This window comes from Globicephala melas, chromosome 1 (genome assembly GCF_963455315.2).
Source record: "Globicephala melas chromosome 1, mGloMel1.2, whole genome shotgun sequence".
Classification (NCBI taxonomy): Eukaryota; Metazoa; Chordata; class Mammalia; order Artiodactyla; family Delphinidae; genus Globicephala; species Globicephala melas.
Window position 1 is genome coordinate 143,221,312 of NC_083314.1, and position 15,257 is coordinate 143,236,568.

Genomic DNA, 15,257 nt, shown 5'->3' on the forward strand with positions numbered 1-15,257 from the left:
AGACAAGCCTCTGCATCCACCTGCTCAGCCCTAGGGCCCTGAGCCAGTGCCTGGGGCTGCTGGCCTGGGGCCTGTCTCACAGATCACAGAGTCTAAAAACTGGCCCAGTTGCCTGTTTGCAATTGGTTCCTTCACCAGTCATTCATCAGGGGTGGGTGCCTCGGTGAAGGAAGCAGAGATCTCCCCGACAGAGTTTACTTTCCAGTGGGAGCTCCATGGTGAGAGATATTACTAGTTAGCAGGATGCTTCTTCTTCCTACATGGAGCCGTTTTTCTTTGAGGATGTAGATTCCCTGTGGCTTTCTTTGGTCTTAGTGAGACTCCTGATTTACAGGAGTGTGTTCGTCTGCTTGTTAGTATGCTTTGCCATAACAAAACACCTCAGGTTGGGTGGTTTAAACAACAGACATGTATTTCCTCACAGCTGGGGAAGTTGGAAGTCCAAGATCAAGGTGTCTGCAGGTTTGGTTTCTCCTGAGAGCTCCTTGGCTTGCAGATGGCCACCTTCTCACTTGCTGTGTCCTCACATGGTCTTTTCTCGGTGTGCACACCCCTGGTGTCTTTTCTCCTTACAAGGACTCCAGTCTGGTTGGATCAGGGCCCACCCTATGACCTCATTTAACCTTAATTACCTCCCTGAAGGCCCTACCTCTAAATCCAGTCACCAAGGGGTTTAGGACTTCAACCTGTGGATTTTAGGGGGACACAAGTACATGATGAGGAGCTCAGCAAGCATCTTTTAGACTTGGGGCTGTGCATTGTTTGGTGACAGTCAAGTGCATTTATCTGCTTGGTTGTTCACTGAGGCCCCCCTGGCAGCATCCAGTTTCTCCAGGGAAATTCGATCTCATGGCAGAAGCTACAGTAACCTAGTGAAAGCTAAGGAAGTGGATTTTTGTTTTCTTTTCTCTTTTGGTAGAGACGATCAGAAACATCATTTGTCGTTTTGAATGTCATTTGACAGGGCACAGGAGAGTCTGTACCCAGAACCCTATGCCAGCATCAGTCTGAGTTGCTGCCACCTCTGCTGCTGATCTGGCTCTCCCAAACTCCCTCATTTTCCTAAGGAAAAAGAGGGCCCCAGCCCCTATCCCATACCCAGTTGGATTCTATGCCTTCTCCCTCCCGCCAGATTGCCTTGTGTTTGGGGTCTCTCCGTTCATGCGGCTCCCTCTGATTCAAACAGATCCAGGTTCACATTCCTGCTCTATCACTGCCTGCCTCTGAGGGCTTGGGCAAGTTGCTTTAGTTTTCAAAAGTGTCAAACAGATAGTAGTCTCTCCCTTGAAGAACTTGGCCATGCCTTCAGCTACCATGCACCGTTACACTGTTAGGATTCATGAGACGGCCCCTGGGAAAGCGCCTGGAGTTGTCCACTTTTTCTAGGGACCACACTCTCAATTTCTAGAGATGTGATGGGATTTGCCTGGGGTGTACAGGGCTCAGTGGCAGAGCAGGACCAGGACCACTGCCCGGCCCCACAGGGACACTGAGGGCAAGGGGAGGGGCTGCCTTAGCTGGCATTCGGAGCCCGGAAACCCTAAGGCCTGAGCTGCCCCGTCCCTGCCGGATGCCATTCGAGGTTTTGCTGTTGATTATTCGGGTAACTTCAGTCACAGAACACCACAGCTGTTCTCTTCTGGTGTTGGTTGCTTTAAGCTGGCACTGTTTTTAAAGCAGTTACTTCAAACAGATGCTTGCCTGGCTGCCCTTCCCCATCCGTGCCCACCTCTGCCAGGCCCAGGATCATGACCACGCAAGGAACAGCTGTGCACTTATTTTTTTTTTAAGCTTCACAAAGTCACAGCTTCAAATCCAATCTTTAAGCCCCTCAGAGCTTTCTGCTGGCAGTGATGGGCCCAGGATCCCCAGCCCTGTAGATGGGGGGGGGGTATGTATTTGCTCCTTCTGATTCCACCTGGTGACCATGCTCTGGACAGCAGAGTTCCTGGGAGGGAAGAGAGGTCTCTGGTGAGTGAGGCAGAGAATTGTTCAAGTGTAGTTGAGAACCAAACGGAAGAAGAGCCCCTCCCCCAACCTCCTATCCAGGGAGCACTTCAGGTTAGGTCTACACAGGAGAACTCTACACCTGGGAGGGAGAAGGGGAGCCTGGGTTCTGGTCCCAGCCCTGCTGCTGGTTTGCTGCTTGTGACTGCGGTGAGCCCTGTGCCCTCTTGGTAGCGATGGGGTTGGAGCCGGTGCTCTGGGAGGGCTCCGGGCTCTGACTTTCCTTCTCCCCTGTCCTGTCCCCTCCCTTCCACCTCAGGGCTGGAGTGGAGGATGCCACAGCTGCAGGGAGCCCGAGAGGGAGGGGCTGGGGCTACAGGGCCATGCTGGGAAGCAGAGGGACAGGTGATGGTGCCACAACCCCCGGCTGCAAAGAGCCCCAGGACGGCAGTGTTCAGGATGGCAGTGCTGATTGCACCATTCACCCTGCTGTCCTCTTCCCAGAGGGCTGTCACGGCATCTGTTTCCTCCCTTGATCCTGGCAGCCTCCCTCTGACGTAGGGAGGGTTAGTCCTTATTTCACAGGTGAGAAGACTGAGACTCGGATGGGGACAGGTGTGAGGGCACGTGGGGTATCCTAGTCAGACTTTGGGCACATAAGCAGGCCTCCTGTTCTGCCCAGCCAGCTCCTGGGGCTTCTCGGACCCTGAGCCCACTGTCACCTTGCTGGTCTCTTCCCTTCCCAGAGTCCTCTGATGACCGGCAGGCCCTGATATCTCTTCCTGCACTTATTTGTCCCACATTTGGGAAAGGCCCCTTCTAGGAATGCATGTACCACATGTGTGATGATGATAGCATCTTGGCCAGCTGGGTCCTGCCCATCACCGTCCTCACCCTCAGGAGAACCATTCTCCTGTAGCTGGGCTACAGGGAGAGGCCCAGACCACGTTGCTAAGTAAGGTTCACTGAGCTGCGAGTGGCTGAGACCTGAGGGTTAAGAGGTGTTAACCCAGGTCTCTTGCTGCCCCACCTGGCCTGCCTGCCTCCAGCTTCATTTTGTACATTCATGACCTTGAAATTCTGCACATTCCCCCCAAGAAACTTTTCCTCAGTTTTTCCTAGGATGACCCCTCACTGTGATTGTGATTCAAACCCCACCCGCTGACGTTCACAGTGGAAAGAACAGATTGCTTAGGGCAAAACATCACATTTTTAGAAATTAAGAAAGATTACAAGAATTAAGAGCGATTTAAGGGACAAGTAAGCAGAATTTAAAACAAACTGGACCTGGTGTCCCTCAAAGAGCCATCCTCCGCCTTCTTCCTCCAGAAGTCACTAGAAGATCACGGGATGGGGACAGGGCAGACCCGGGGAGGCCTCAGTGGCAGGACGGATAGCACTTGGGCTGGAGAGGGTGGGCTGGAGTTAATAAAAGGATGAAACGTGCTCCTTTCTGGCATCCTCCTGGGCACATTCATGTCTCTTGAACCTCTTCCCAGCCCCCTCCTCTTCCTCTCTCTCCCCTTCTCCCTCCACATTCTTCCCTGCTGACCGGGCAACCAGTCCTGGTCTTTCTGCTGCCAGCCCTCAGCCTCCCTCTCTTGCTCTTGGCTTCTCCGCCCCTCGGTCCTCAGGCTCCCCACCGTCCCCTGCCTGGACCTCCCCACTGTGGAGTGCCCACCCTCTCATGACCTCTGTACACTGTCTTCCAGGTCGCCCAGGCCCCAGGCCACCTATGTGAACGGAGGCCTCCCGGCCACACAGCACATCAAGCAGGAGTCCCTGCCTGACTACCGGGCCATGACGGAAGCTCGCGCACCCCTGTCTGCCCACTGCCGGGCCCCGCCAGCCACGGGCCTGCACACAGACCTGGACCTCTCGGGCCGAGGCCTCGCCAACCCCGCACCTTCCTGCTACCTTCTGGGCAGTGAACCCAGCTCTAGCCTGGGCCCCCCACCTGAGGCCCACCTGCCCGAGGGTGGCCTGAAGCGCTGCTGCCTCTTGGGCCTGCCCCCAGCATCCTCAGCCTCCGCCTCGCCCTGCGCCTCTTCCGACATCACCTCCATCATCCGCTCCTCCCAGACAGCTCTGGTCACCTGCGTAAATGTACTCCGGAGCCCCCCTCTGCCGGGAGACCCGGGAGGCCCTCCCAAGAGGGCCCGGCCCAGCCCTGCGTCCACCGAGAGCCACGAGGGCAGTTTGCAACTTGAAGCCTGCCGGAAGGCCGGCTTCCTGAAGCAGGAGCCCGCGGACGAGTTCTCAGAGCTCTTCGGGCCTCACCAGCAGGGCCTGCCACCCCCCTACCCCCTGTCTCAGCTGCCGCCTGGCCCGGGCCTTGGAGGCCTGGGGCTGGGCCTGGCGGGCAGGGGCGTGGCTGGGCGGCAGGCGTGCCGTTGGGTGGACTGCTGTGCAGCCTACGAGCAGCAGGAGGAGCTGGTGCGGCACATTGAGAAGAGCCACATCGACCAGCGCAAGGGCGAGGACTTCACCTGCTTTTGGGCGGGGTGCGTGCGCCGCTACAAGCCCTTCAATGCCCGCTACAAGCTGCTCATCCACATGAGGGTGCACTCGGGCGAGAAGCCCAACAAGTGCATGGTGAGTTCCCACGGCCGCCGGGCTGTGCCCCCGCCACCCCCAGCAGAGCAGCACCCACCTCACTGCCCTGGGAGAGCCCTGCCTAGGCTCCTCACCCTGGGGGCTGGCTGGGATGTGGCCACAGGTCACAGTGGTCAGTGCCCTGTCACTGGGAACCTTGGCAGAGGGCCAGGTACCCCATCCTTCACCCTCCATGGCCTGGTGTCACACCCACTCGTTCAGGTGGTGACACACGTGCTCTGAGGTCAAAGCAGCTCGGCCAGCCTTCTCTCTTACATACAAAGGCTCAGTGTCACACCTGCCGGTGGCCAGGTGAGTCATGGAGAGTACGCTCTCCCCCAGCACTGGCTCTTCACCTGGAGTCCTTCCCAGGGAGACTCTGGGGCCTCCTGGAGCAGCCACAGGCTTGATTCCTCCAGGGAGCACCGGGTGCTCACAGGCATTTGGCTTGAGAGCTGTGGGTACCCAGGGTAGGCTTTGGGGTAAGGCCAAGTGTTAGCAGATAAGGGCCTGGATAGCACCTGCAGTGTTCTGGCTGAGGTTGAAACTAAGCTTTCCAGGGAGACACACACACACACACACACACACACAATATAGGCACCCAGGCCTCCAGCCCTTCTAAGTGGTCATTTGCATGTTCTGCTCTCACTGTGGTGGAAATCCGTATCAGAGGTTAGAAATTTAGTCTTAGTCCCTGATATCTTTAGCCAGGCCACTGTGCCTACCCACAGGGCCCAGCCAGCCCACCGGGACAGGCGCCTGCCTGGGGTTGGAAGGGCTGATGGAGCCACGAAGGCCCAGCTCCGTCTTCCCAGCTGCTGGGGCTTGGGTACGGCAGAGGAAGGAAGCAGTGTGTCTGGTCTTCAGGGCCAGTGTCGTAGCCAAAGTTGAGTTCTTCCAACACTTGTGTGCTGTCACTGGGCCCTGCCTCATGGAGAACTCAGTCTGGGAATGGGTGCAGCTTGGGGAGAGGTGCACCTCTGTCCCTGCTCAAAGTGCAGGGCAGCATTTGCAGGACCAGGGAGGGGCAACCAGCGGCATAAACTCCATCCTCCTGGGACCAGATGTTCGCCCTTGGGGCACATCTCCTTGTGGAGCTGTGAGCTGGGTACCCACTGAACCAGCTTATTCAGCTTTGAGGAGGCTGGGTCTTGAGGATGAGAAGGAATTCACTTTGCAGACAAGGGAGGGTCAGGGTTGGCATGCTGAGGTTGTGGGGAGGGGCTGGAGTGAGCAGGCTGAGAAGCTGACTGTATCGTGTGTCTTTGGACCGAGAGTGTGCTGGAGGCAGAACTGGTGGCTGGGCCGATTCCTGGCGACACCCCCATTCCTTTGGGGTGTTGTGACATGTGCCTTGTGGGAGGGCACGCCCCTGCCTGGAAGGAGATGCCCAGCGGACATCGCAGGGTAAGGCTCCTGGACCACAGACAGTCCTGTCTCTCTCTGAAATCCTGCAGTTGACAGCTGCCGGGCTACAGTTCTCCTTCATGTCTTCTCTCCTGGGGTGATCCCAGTGGTGTACGCAGGGTCCTCGAAGACCTGGACCTGCCAAGATCTTTGCCTGAGGGCGCTCACAGTCAGAGATGCGTGGGAGATGGGTGTGGAGATGAGTGACAGGGTCTGGGATGGAGTTTGCATCGGCCCAGGGAGGAGAGATCTAAAAGGGCTTCATACAGAAGGTGATGTTCAAGCCATGTCTGTACTTACCCATGGCTGCGTTTAATCTTTACAAGAGTCCTGTAAAACCAAGGGTTTTTATAGACGAAGAAACAGACCCCACATTGGGGGTCAGTAGGGTCCAGCTGGCCTTCAACCTGCTGCTGTGAGAACACTTCATCTTGCCTCTTAGGGGGTTAGGATTATGGTAATAACACCAGCAAGCAGCTCCTGAGTGCTGACCGTATGCGGGGGCTATTCTAAGCCCATTGTCCTCATACTCCATGTGGTCCTCACAACAACCCTATGGGGCAGATACTATTAGTCCCCATTTTACAGATGAGGAAACTGAGGCTCAGAGAGACGGCATAATTTACCCCAGGCCACACAGCTAGTTAGAGACAGACCATAACAACAATAATAATAGAGGCTAATAATCATGATAGTAATAATAGTATTGATAACAACGATAAAAATAACTTGCCCAGGGTTACACGGCTAGTAACCGTTGGAGTGGAAGTTGAACTCACATCTTTCTAAGCCGTGATGCTCTTGTTTGTGTATATCTTCTCCTGTTAAACTGATTATTCTCTGGGGTCCAGGTACCAGCCCTGCCGGGTGCCATCCTCTGGAGATGGTAGCAGAGAGCTCTGAGCTCCGCCTTGTCCGCAGTGGGGGTGCTCCCCCTTCCTGCAAGGCTGGTGCAGTAGGTAACCCAGGGGAAGGGGCGGGCCCTAACCCGCACCCCAGATAAATACAATCTCCCTTCCCTGTAAAATTATTAATTTCTCATGACAGGCCTCTGCTACCATGTGCTGTAATAGACAAAGGAATTTTGGACCCGGAGCCTCTGGAGAACAGGAAATAGATGAGACACTTTGATTGCAGAGTAAATGGCCCACTAAAATAGCAGTTAATCCTTTTATTATCTTTCCAGCAGCCGTTTCCACAGTTCTTTCATGAGGTAAGCCTTCCCCGCCCCGTCCAACTGTAACACTCCCATCCTCGCAGCTGGTTCACATTTAGCCTGTGGAGCCTCTGCTTCCGCACCCGGCGGGCCTAGAGGTGCCTGGAGGAGCCCAGCTCCCCTCTGTCCAGGCCGTTCATCCTCAGGCTCAGCCGGGGACCCAGGACTCGCCTCACTGGCCCACAGGGTGCACCGCCCGCCCCCCACCCTGCCCTTTCCACAGCCCTTCCACGCCGTCCAGCGGAAGCTCCCTAATCTCTTTGCAATATCCTGTTATGTTTCTTACGTTGTCGGAGTTGTCTTAGCCTTATTATATTTGGGGTTTCATCTGTGTTACGATAGCAAGGTTACGTCCAACCCAAATACTGACGCGACGCCTCGAAGACGTTAACTTTGAAAAGATTACTTTCTTGCTTTCTTAGGTTGGCTCTCTCAGACGGTTGGAATTCTGATTGTCTGAGACTGCAGAAATTAGCAGACTCTGAGTTTGCATTTGTCCACATCGAGAAAAAGACAGGCAGAGGAGAAAGAGGAAAACTTCTTCTAACCTTGGGTTTTATGAAATAATCATGACAACAACCCCTGACTTTTGTGAAGAGCTTGACCAAAGCTGTGAGCTCAGCATGAAGGTGTAAAAGGCAGGTGAAAGCCCAAGTCTGGAGTCACACCGACCTCGGGCCCTGCCACTTACCAGCTGTGTGACCTCAGGCAGGTGACTTAACCTTTCTGAACCATAGCATACTCAACTGTAAAACGGGGTGATAATAGTACCTACCTTTTAGGACTGTCATTATTAGGATTAAAAGAGATGACATAGGGAACTGCTTAGTTAATTCTCATCTTCCCCAATCACACTCTTCACACTGATGGTCTTAGGGGATTCATACATTAGCCCTAGGAGTTAGGACAGGATCTTTGACAGCTAGTTTACAAATGAGGAACCTGAGGCTCAAAAGAACCTGTCAGGAGTGGAACCTGGACTTGAGGTCAGCTAACTGCTGCAGCCTCTGCTGTTGGTGAGGTGGGCAGAGCTATCACATGTGCTGGTGGCCTTGTGGTCAGGTGTCTGCCAGCGATGCAGAGCCCCTGCTCAGTGCCAGACAGTGGCTATTCGGGGTAAGAAGGGAGAGCCAGGGCAGAGGCACGGGGAGGAGGCTCTAGTCCCTGCCCTCCAAGTTCTGATGCACAGCTGGAGCCTTGAGGCTGGACTTAACATCCTGCCCGGGTCCCTCTGGCAGCTGCAGCCGCACTGACCATTGGTCCCCATCCCTCACCCTGCCCAGTCTTTCCTAGGTGCCACTGGACCTGGGACCAGGGATATACCTCAGAGAGAGGCTTGACAGGGGGTCCGGGATAGCATCTTATGGGAAGTCCTGAGGGAGAAGAGACCTGATATATTCTGAGACAGTCTCTCTCCAGCCAGGGATTACCATGCCCATTTTACAGAAGAAGAAACTGACATTCAGAGACGCAATGGCCTGCCCTGTATCACCAGGCACAGCTGCCTGGACCATTCCACAGGCCACACTGCCCTCTACCACCCGCCTTTGCCCAGCTTCTCTATTCAGCAGAGTCGAGTACTCTGTGCGTCTCACATCACAGTGTGTGGGGTCCCAGGGCATCTGCTCCTTCCGGCCCCCATGTCCTGAGACCAGCCTGGTGGGTTGGGCACATTCCCAGGCCAGCTGACACCCCTGACTCATCTCAACATCTCAGGCTCATCCCAGGGAATTATCTGGGAGTTCGAGATGTCTGAGCTGGTGGCTTTACCAGTCCATCCTCATCACGTAGGGAGAGGGCATGGGGAAGACAGGTCCTGAGAGGATGGGGGTCTAGGATGGCACAGCAAATGGGGCAGCTTCAGTGGGCGGGGGGTTCCTGAAGGGGCCGGTAACCAAAAGTTGGGGAAGTTAGACTGTGGGAAAGTGACCCTCATCCTCCCCTTGAGACACTTGCCTCACTGGAGGGGCAGCAGCCTCTCCTGTGTGCCAGGAGTCAGGGGTCCGGAGACAAAGATGATGTGATGTGAGACTTCTAGCGCCGCGGGAAGGATTCTGCCCTTGAATCTTGCCATCTTATTGCTGGATGGTGGAGGGAGGGAGGGAAGCCAGGAGCTGAGGATTTGAGCCTTGAGTCAGTCAAGGGGGACAGGAACGTTATTGAAATACTCATTGGGTGTTTTTCAGTATTGAGGGCTTCCACACATGTGTGATCTCAGCACTCAGAACATTCCTGGGGACTGAAATTATCCCCACTTTACAGATGGGGAAAGGATAGTCCAGTTCATGCCCAAGTTCAGGCCCCAAGTGCATCATGGGGTCAAATTTGAACCCAGGTCTCAGCCTGACTCCAAGGACTGTGTGCTAGCCATGACCCCAAGCTACCTCCCAGGCAGAGAATCATCAGTCTGCTTGCAAATGTCGAGAGAATACCCAGATCTGAAACTTATTGGGCAAGCTGACACCGAGCGCCTCCTGTGTGCCAGGCCCTGGTGGGCCGTGGGGTCACAGAAGGGAATCAAAGCCAGCCTGGCCCTGTGGAGCCCTGATGGAGCAGGGAAGCAGATAGACGTCTGCATTTAACTACTTTCCCCAAGCCAGCGCCCCATCATCTTGAGAGCCTGCAGGTCCCTGCCCTGCTGACATGATGGGTCTTTTGTCCTATATGAGAGGAGAGAACACTCATGGGATGAAGAATAAGACATTTTACCTTTTTAAAAATAAATAAGTCACCTGAAAACAGTCTCCGTTTCTGGAGGCTGGGGTTTCTGGTAAGATTAAAAGGCTGCAAAATTGAATATGGTTTTAAACCCCTTGCCCTGGAGGAGCCTGCTGTACATGAGCCCATAGAGGCCAAGCTGCCCCAACCAGGTCAAGCCCACCCACTTTGGAAACAGGGGCCTGAGCCTCATCTCATTCTAGGAGTGGGGGTCGGGAGGAAAACCTTTTTGAGCAAAGGCAGCCATCTAGTTTGCATCCAGATATGCCCTCGTTAACAACCCTTACTGAAGTCCCTCCTCTGGGCCTTGGCTTTTGCTGATACCTCTACCTGGAATGCCTTTCCCAACCCAGCAAACTCCTAACCATCCCGCACAACCCAGTCCAGTGTCCCCTCCTCGGCACCCCTTTTCTCCGTGTGTCCTGCTCTCCCAGCACATGTCACCCCATTTATAACAGTGCTCCTGGTATGGCTGAGTGTCTTGGGGACCACATGCTCTTTGGCACCTGGCCTGGCCTTGGAGGCAGAGGAGTTGAGTCTGCTCCCTAGTACAGAGGCTTTGCCCTAGTGGCCATCTACTCTCTCTGCTCCAACACTGTGTGACGTTGCCCAGACACTGCCCTCCAGAGCAATTTCCCATAAAGTTACAAGAATGGAGGGACATTAAAGATGGTCACATCCATCCCTCATCTGGTGCTTGAAGTTTTCCTGCAAGAAAGCCTTAATTCGAAACCTGGCTTTTCTACCTAGCAGCCTATGATTGGTGTGCAAGTAACTTGATTTCTGTAAGTCTCTGTTTTCTTACCTGTAAAGTGGAGGGAATAGAACTGTTGTGAGGCTTCGATGAGGTACTATACATGAGATGTTGCGTACTGCCTGGCACACAGTGAGTGCACAACAAATGGTCTGACTGCTCTGGGCAGTTTGCATTAGGAAAGGAGAAGAGGGAGGGTCTAAAAAGCATAGGGGCCATGCAGTCATGAGCATCCCCAAAGGAACAGAAAAGGCTGTTGTAAGTCCCAGCTCTGCCATGGATGTGACTTTGGATGGGTCACTTGGCTATGCTGAGCCTCGGTTTCCTGAACTGTGAAATGGGATTAATGCCTAGCACTCTGTGTTCCTTGGGTGCTCAGCAGATGCTAATGCCCTTTCCCCTCTTGAAGCCAAGGTTCCAGCTCTACAGATCTTGGCTCACACTGGATGCCTTCCTATCTCCCCCAGTTTTTAAAAATCAAACTCAGGGACCTTCATAAGGAGAGGCTTTCTGGGAACTCCAGCTTTGCATTCAACTCAGAGCCCTGAGGGCCCCCTCTCACCACTGTACAGAGGGGGAAACTGAGGCCACAGATGGAAAAGGCTTGCCTGGGAAAGAGGAGAGGAAGGAGACAGGTGGAGCTGGAGACTCATCCCAGCTCTGCTGCTCACTGACTGTGCCACCTTGGACAAGTCACTTCACTCCTGAGCCTCCGTTAATGTAGCTATAAAATAGGGCTTCTGATGCTCACCCCAGAAGAGTCTCTGTGAGGGGTGGATACCTGTGGTCCACAAACTGCAGAGAGCTCTGCAGAGGGGATCAAGTTGAGTCCCCATCTCCCAGGCCAGTGCTCTGGCCTGTAACCCGGCCCCAGAGTACACAATCACCCTCACAGGCGTGTCCCTCCCAGATGGGTTTCCCATCGGGCACAGAACCTTTTAGCCACATGCTCCCCAAATGCAGTGCTTGGCCTTTAGGCCTCTGTCTGCAGCTCTTCTAGCTTCCTCCTTCTCTGCTTCACAGTGCCCCCATACGTCCCCCCTCGCCCTTCCACCTCTATCCCCCATCCCTCCTACTCCCATTCACTTCCCCATCCCTACCTCATCTCCATCCCTGGCTCCCCACCCTCCATCTTATTTGAATTCTGAGCCAGAGTTTGGTGAGCCAGGGTGGACCAGTGGCTAAAGGTATAGGATAACTGTTGGGGTTCAAATCTCTGCTCTGACCCTTAACCAGCCATGAGACCTCAAACAAGTCATGTGGTCTCTTTGAGCCTCAGTTTCCTGTCTGTGTAAAAGGGAGAGTGTTGTGAGAATTAAATGAGATCATGTATGTGGAGCACTTACCTCATACCTGGCAAAATACTCCATGCTTGAAAACAGGAGCCCTTGTTCCTTTTTTTTTTTTTTTTGAGTCATCAAACCCAAGCTCTCATAGAGATGAGAATTCCTGGGAGCACCAAACTTGAGGGTACAGGAACACTGGCCAAGTTTTGTGAACTCCACACTGCTTTATGGAATATGAAAAAAATTAAGGATAAAAAAAACACAGCCCTCTGAATTGAATTTAAAATAATAAAAGGAGAGAAAGCTTTTGAATTTAATGTAAATGGAATTGAAATGATTCTCTTATTGGACTGAGAAAGTCAGATAAAATCAACAGTGACTTGAAGAAAGTGTCCAGAACATGTTTTCTAAGAGGGACATCCTGGAAATGGTAAACTTCATGATTGAGCGTTAATAGGCTCTGTCTCCACAGGATGGCAGATGGGTTATCTGAGCCAACTCCATGCACCTCACTTGGCCTGCTGCAGTGACTGACCTCATCCGTTAAAGGGGTGATGGGCCACACCAGCGCTATGGCCTCAGTCACCTCCAAGACCCGGGACACTCAGCTTACCTGCTCCCCTCCCTCGGGAGAGTGCCTTGGGCTCAGCTGTGCTGTCTCCCCCCTCACTTCTGCCACCTTTTCAACACAGCTTTATTGACACCCATACTGTGCCAGGTTTGATGCTAGAAGCAGGAGGTGCAGCATCAAATGAGGAATGGTCTGGTGCCGAAGGAATTAACCAAATGCTGCAGAGGCACAGAGGAGGGAGAAGGCTTCCCCCAGGATGTCATGAGAGCTGGGCTTTGAAGGGAGGGTAGGAGCTTTCCAGGTGTAGACCATGAGGAAAGGCATTTCAAGGAAAGGGAACAGCATATAAAAGATGAGACAGTCTTGGCCCTTGAGGGGAGCATAGGAAGCCTCTTGTGCTTGGAGTGTGTTCCGTGCATGGGGGCTGGGAGTAGAAATGGCAGTTGGAATTGAACCTTATAGGGCCTTGGAGTCCAGTATGAAGAGCTTGGACTCTGTTCTGAGGGCAAGGGAGAGAATGGTGGAAGGGTTCTGAGCAGGAGAGTGACACGATCAGCATTAACATTTAGAATGTTGGTCCTGTGGTGGGTGCGTGCAAGGGGGAGCAGCAGTAGGCAGATGAGGACGCAGAGGCCCAGGAAGGAGCCTTCTTCCCGGGTCCACCAGAGCAGACAGCAGCACCTGGCTGCCAGCCAAGGCCTGGGCACCACGGGCCAGGCCAGCTCAGCCCAGCGAGCCATGCTGAGCGCAGTGTCTGTACCTGATTGGGTACCGGGGCTCAGTCCCCCTTTGGAAACAGCATCCAGCACATTTACCAGTGGGAAATGGGAAAGGCATTTCCCATAATGTGGCTCCGTAAAGTTTGCACAACTGTTCTTTGTTTTCCGTCCATCCCCACAATAAATCTTCCTCCACTGCCAGGACTGGGGCCTCCGTGGTCTGTAAGTGATTACAGCGCTGACTTGTGCAGTGCTGCCCCCTCAAGATGCATTCTTCTGACGTGGGTAATGATAAAATGAGAGTCCATCACTGAGACTCATGGCCTTGCAAGTGGCCATTTCCAAACAGCTGGGAGGTGGCCGCCTGATGGAGGGCAGCCTGCTCTTGCCTCCTGCACGTACCCCCCAAGCCTCCCTTGATAAGTCTGCCACGTTGGGAGCATGAGCCTTGGAGAGCAGAGAGAGTGGTACTCCTGGGCTGTGTGTTTCTTGGGGATATCGGTCTCTGCTGGGCATGGAGGACAGCAAGTGCCCTGTGAGCGTTCAGCTGATGTTCCATGAGCCAGCCTCTTTGTTGTACTGAGCCAGAAAGTGTAGGGTTTTCGAGCTGAAAGTAACATTTGTAGCTTCCCAGGGCATGACCAGGCCCTGGGGTGCAGTTTTGATGGGTGTAGTTCCTGTGCTCAGGGAATGCACAGGGCAGTGGCAGGATCCCTGTTTTATAATGGGCTCGCTGAAATCCACGGAGGGGAAGCTACCTGGCTGGGTGTCACATCTGGGACTCCACCTCCTGTCCCTGGCTCCATGCTCAGTCATCTTCCCACTGCCCACAGCTGCCTTCTGCTCCTCTATTTAACAAGTCTGTGCTCCCCAGAATCTGCTGATGAATCCCTCATTTGGGGAGTCAGTTTGGCCTATGGGGTCATTTCTGACCAGGTTTAGTTGCCAAGGAACATGATAGCAATTGGAAGTCAAGAGAGTTTGGCCCCAGGAAGAAAAATGAGTCTGCTGTGCCTCCAATACTTCCCCAAGATCCCACCCCCCACTGACTGCTCCCATTGCTTCTCCCCAGGCATCCAGGACCAGAGGAGGTGGCCTCGTGGAGGCCACAAGTCCGAATGCCTGTGTTTGCACTTTTGCTGTTTGCTGCTGTGGGAACTGAGGCACGTAGAGAGGGTTTGGCTTATTGAGATCACGGAGCAAAAGAACCAAAGCTCAGGTCCCTTGCCTTCCAGTGCAGTGCTCGTCCCGCTGTGCAGAGCCGCAAAGTCTGCTGAGTACCTACTATGTGCCAGGCCCCGTGTTGAGAGCTGACTTGCATTGCCTCCACCTGTACCATCACTGCCTCCCAAATTCTGGAGAACGCTGGCTTGTGTTGTGTTCACACTGGGGAAGAACCTTCCAGGGAATCTCATCTGATGCTGCTCCCAAGCCCTGCAGCACCTTTTGACAAATGGGGACTCGAGGCCCAGGGTAGGGAGGCAACCCCCCTGGAGGTCATGCAGAGGAGATGGCTGGCAGCTTGTGCAGTCCACACGTGTCAGAATCACCTTCCCTCCCAGCAGGATCGGGTTCAGGCAGCACTGTCCAGCAGGCTCCAGGGAGGCTGTAATCAGCGGTGGGTTTCAGACATCACAGCTCCTTACGTGCATTAGAAAAGCACGATGATTGATTGCCGTGGGTGTTAGGCCCAGAGGAAGCCTGGCTTGTGCAAAGGCCCACACGGGTGTGCACCAAGAAGAGTCTGCAGCTCCTCTACCCACCCCCACCCCTTCTTCATGCACACGCAGCCACCTGGACTTGGGCCTCAGTTTCTTCATGTGTGTGACAAGGACTTTGATCAGTCCCAAGCCCTTAGGTTTCCTGACCCTGACTCCCACAGTCTGGGTAGAGACAGCGTGGGCCAGGGCTCAGCGCTCGGTTCCCTCCCCAGCTCTGCATCAGACTGCCTTATGGCTCTGGGAGAGTCACCAGACCCTATGGGGCCTCCGTTTTCTCATCCATAAAATGAAAGGACTCCAGAATCCCTAAGATCCTTTGAACT

General features: G+C 54.1%; 1 protein-coding gene across 1 annotated transcript in view; it reads left to right on the plus strand.

Moving 5' to 3' along the window:
- The window catches only part of GLIS1 (GLIS family zinc finger 1), a 226,641-nt gene that overhangs the window by 138,997 nt on the left and 72,387 nt on the right, over window positions 1-15,257 (plus strand). Inside the window, exon 4 of the mRNA XM_030870196.2 lies at window positions 3,660-4,542. Within this exon, the coding sequence (XP_030726056.2) occupies window positions 3,660-4,542 (883 nt within the window). The remainder of the gene's footprint in view (window positions 1-3,659; window positions 4,543-15,257) is intronic.